We start from the raw sequence: 4,204 nt of genomic DNA on the forward strand, positions 1-4,204 counted from the left end.
ACAAGTAATAGGAAAGAGGAGAAATAAAAAGCGATACTTATCCATTGCTGGTGTCCCTGCTCGGTGGAGTCGCAAGGTGGAGTCGATGGTCTTTACACTCTTCGGTCTTCACACGAGGAGGCCGTCACGCGACGCCTGCCGCGACCGCTGCCGCGGTAAACTAAGCTTTTTTATACCCGTCTAACAAAATACTAAATTAATTCAGCTGGACACACTTTCCTTATTTTCTCCGCAACAAATGGCTCTTAACTTTTATAAATAATATCTCTTTGGATTTGTAACTTTAGTCTTTGCAACTTTACAGATCTTCTTTATGCACCAAGAGCTTGTAACACTCCAAAGAGAAAGGAAAACTTGAAATCGCATCATATGACCCCTTTAAACTCTAATTTCAAATGAACATGGATCAATAAAGGTGTTATTGACCAAGGTCTATCAACACTTTGTGTGCCTGAATATATTATACACTGATAGCAATAAATCATAATGACACAAGCCCACACAGACCTGGTAGAGCTTGATTATGTGTGGGTGCTTCAAAAGCTTCATGATCTGAACCTCTCGATTAATCTTCTTCAGGTCAGATTCATCCAGTCGAGTTTTATCAATGATTTTTATGGCAACCTGTTAAAGCACAACCAGAGAATAGGTTTGTTTATTAAAAGGAAGAAGTTAAATTACTTAAATAGGCCTATGTGTAATAAAAAGAAGTGAAATAAATAAAAAGGTCATTTAACATACAATAAATGAGCAGTAACTCCTATTGCATGTAGCTTAGAGCTATAGGCATATTTGTTCTAATTACTGTAAATGTACATTGCAGATGAAAAGACTTTATAACGAATATCAAAAACCACAACATACCTCTGTTTTGGTGACTTTATGTCTAGCTAGTTTGACTACAGCAAAGTTTCCTTTGCCTAATGTCTTGATGATCTCGTAGAAACCTACTTGCAGTGGTCTGCCTGAGTGGTTCACCACTTTTTCCTCTGACAAAATCACCATTGTGACAAAGTAGGCCTAAACAACAAGATCAGATAAGCCGTTATCATTGACACTTCAGTTAATATTTATTAAACATTGTATATTTCAGTTAATATATTAGTGTATGATGCACACATTAAGCTATACTGAAATAAAAGGTGTTTAAATGTGAAATAAAAGTGTGTCATTCACAAAGGGTAAGTTACAGTACACTGGGGAAAAAACGGTAAAACTAAAACTGGTAGGCTAAAATCTAAATTAACCGGTTCTAAGTAAAAATATGATCTAATATCGCTAAATCAACCAAAATGCATTAATATAGCCAACATACCACCAGAATTATTTTATATGGGTTAAATCATGTAGAAAAAAATCTCTTTAACAACTTCAGATTATCAGTTCTCTGAACCGTTCTGGCAAGGTTCTCTCAAAGTTACGAACAAACGGCCTTCCGTCAAGTTATCTTTAATAATGTTCTCAAAACTCAACTCAAAACTCAAAATCGTTCATGGAACGTCTTCTTCTAAAATGTTTTAGTTTTAGACATTTTTCTAACGTTTTTAAATGTAAGCCGTTTCAGAACCTTCAAAAGTAATGTTCAGCTTCCTTAATATTCGTATAGCCTAACCAAATCGTTAAATAAATAAATATGCATATCTAGAAAGAAAAACGTTCTGGTTGTAATTACCTTTTGGAACGCCGATCTTAATCCATTTTTATATTCATATGCTGAAAATTTTCAGGAATCCTTTAAATTAAGCTAATAAGCCTGTTTAAGAAGTCAATATCCAAATTATTTTCTTGTTCCTCTCATGAGCAGTCAGTCGTCTCGCGCCGGGCTGTCATCATATCTCCAACAACCGCTCCACGTTTCATCAAGTAGCATATTCCCCTCAGATTTAAATCAACGAAGTTGATGAAGTCGTCTCCGCCTCCTGCCAACATACCATAACAAAATTATTCTTACTTTATTAACGTCACTTTTGCGTCAGAGAGCCGCTGAAACGAAATGTCATGTTGCCCAGCAACTTAACACAGCACACGCGTATACGCAGGACCACAAGTTCCCAGACATTTAGCTACTATCTGATGGGTGTTAATATTAACCCAATAACCTGCGATTAACGGTATAGCAGTAGTGCCCTTCCTAGGGGAGCGTTTACAAAGATCTTCTTTAGTACATTACAGCACTATAATGCAAACTGCAGAGCGCTGTAGGCATCATGACGCAAATGTAGGCGGCAGCAGAGTTACATCTGATTCTCTCAGTGAAGTAGGGCAGATTAGGGAGAAGGCAAATTATTCTGTCCAAGCACGCGCTGAATCATTTAAACTTTTATTCAGTTTTAGTGCATTAAGTTCATCTTTCTGGCTTACTGAGCTTGGGTTTTGGGTGGACTGTTGCTTGTGAATGGATGTGGGGCAGGAAAACTTGGATGCAAGAAGAAACGTGTTGGGTGTCCCCCGCTGCCAGTGAACCAGTCAGGTTGTGTTTCTGGACACCAGTTTAAGAACTCCCTCTTGGACACTCTCTTTCCCCTCTCTCATTATCACTTGTCATCTGTTCCTACATCCCTCTGCTCCTACATTCCTGCTTACGGTAAAGAATAACAATGCCAACAACGGCATCTGGTTCTTGTTATATTAGGGTTTAATCACTAAGAAGCAAAACAAATGCAGATTACAAAAAAAAAAAAAAAAAGGTTTTACATTTACAATGCTAAATGCAAGAATGTACACACGTCAGCACAGTAAATAGTGACTTCAAAACAATAATTCTTCATTTTAAGTATTTGGGCAGTGCTTAGTTTAAAAAATAGTTAAAAGTGTTTGGTAGACATGTTCTTTGTTTAGTGGACTTTAATAAGTTCATATGTGTACACATTATTAAAGGCACAATATGTAAGATTTTTCAATTAAGATATCCAAAAACCACTAGAACAGTGTTATACAGTTTGCCTGCCAATGACGTCATAACCCCTCGATTTCCGGTTTTGTTTTGTAGAAAACATGGAAACACCAAAGACGCTTTAATATGTTGTGCATTTTAATAGACCGGTGACGACCGCACAGAGTAGCATTATAACAGAACTTTCAAATGTATCTAGTATGATAAAACAGCGCTGCTTTTTTTCCCACATACGCGCGACCGGAAGAAGCGGAAGCAGTCGACTGTGGCATAATAAAAGCGCCGCTGCTTTCAAGCTCGTTCAGCGGCCTCGTTTCGCTTCGACGGCTTTCAGCCTCACCCTGCTTCATTCTACTACGTTAATAAATCATTAGCTCGTCCATGAACATGATTTCTGCCCGAGTCCCGTCGGATTGCATCGGCTGTGGGGATGAAGATGACAACTCCCATGATTCCACACTCAGTCACGGCGTCATCAAACTACACCTTTGTCTATTTATTTATTTTGAATACGCGCCCTCTAGCGTCGATAATTACATATTGTGCCTGTAACAGCATTAATTTTTGAATAAAAAAGTTTTTAAAAAGGTTAAAGACAATTTACAGTGTAACTTTGAACAATGAAAAAATTTAAACATCGAAATGACTTTAGACTCTTCTGTGAAGAGACAGAGCTACAGAAATCAAGGTGAAATGCAAATATTTAATGTCTATCTTTTATATTTACTTATATAATATTAACATGTATTGATGGGTTTTAGGATGGATATACATGTACATGACATACGTGACCCTGGAGCACAAAACCAGTCTTAAGTCGCTGGGGGATATTTTTAGCAATAGCCAAAAAAACTTTGTATGGGTCAAAATTATCGATTTTTCTTTTATGCCAAAAAGACCCTTATGACTGATTTTGTGGTGCAGGGTCACATATATGTCCAAAAATGTATTACACAAACACCTCTGTGTGCTAGATAGAGTCATGGCCAAAAGTTTTGGCAGTGACATAAATTTTGTGTTTTGCCAAAGTTTGCTGCTTAAGCTGTTGTGGTGTTCGTTCACATTGTTTATAGATTATCGTGTAGAGTGACCAAATGCATTTTAAATAATTGCTAAAAGCTTCATTGGCCAAAAAATTAACTTTTATCTGCTTAAACTGTTGTGGTGTTCATTCACAAAAAAACTAATTTCACTCTTTTTTGATCCTGACACAAAGTGACCAGGTAAAATCACTACCATACTCATTAGATTGTAAGAGCAGACTGATTGCTATAAAAGGAGGGAAGAAGCGCTTCCAATCATTGTGTTCTT

At 37.1% G+C, this 4,204-nt stretch overlaps 1 protein-coding gene across 1 annotated transcript in view; it reads right to left on the reverse strand.

Annotated features, from left to right (window-relative positions):
* Positions 1–1,841, reverse strand: part of LOC107654240 (serine/threonine-protein kinase SIK1-like) — an 11,245-nt gene extending 9,404 nt beyond the window's left edge. Inside the window, exons 1-3 of the mRNA XM_016441251.1 lie at positions 1,673–1,841; positions 865–1,020; positions 508–624 (exon numbers count right to left, since the gene is read on the reverse strand). Coding sequence (XP_016296737.1) covers positions 508–624; positions 865–1,005 — 258 coding nt within the window. The 5' untranslated portion in view covers positions 1,006–1,020; positions 1,673–1,841. The remainder of the gene's footprint in view (positions 1–507; positions 625–864; positions 1,021–1,672) is intronic.
* Between the last annotated feature and the right edge of the window lie 2,363 nt (positions 1,842–4,204).

The sequence above is a fragment of the Sinocyclocheilus anshuiensis genome, unplaced genomic scaffold, assembly GCF_001515605.1.
Source record: "Sinocyclocheilus anshuiensis isolate Anshui unplaced genomic scaffold, SAMN03320099.WGS_v1.1 scaffold551, whole genome shotgun sequence".
Classification (NCBI taxonomy): Eukaryota; Metazoa; Chordata; class Actinopteri; order Cypriniformes; family Cyprinidae; genus Sinocyclocheilus; species Sinocyclocheilus anshuiensis.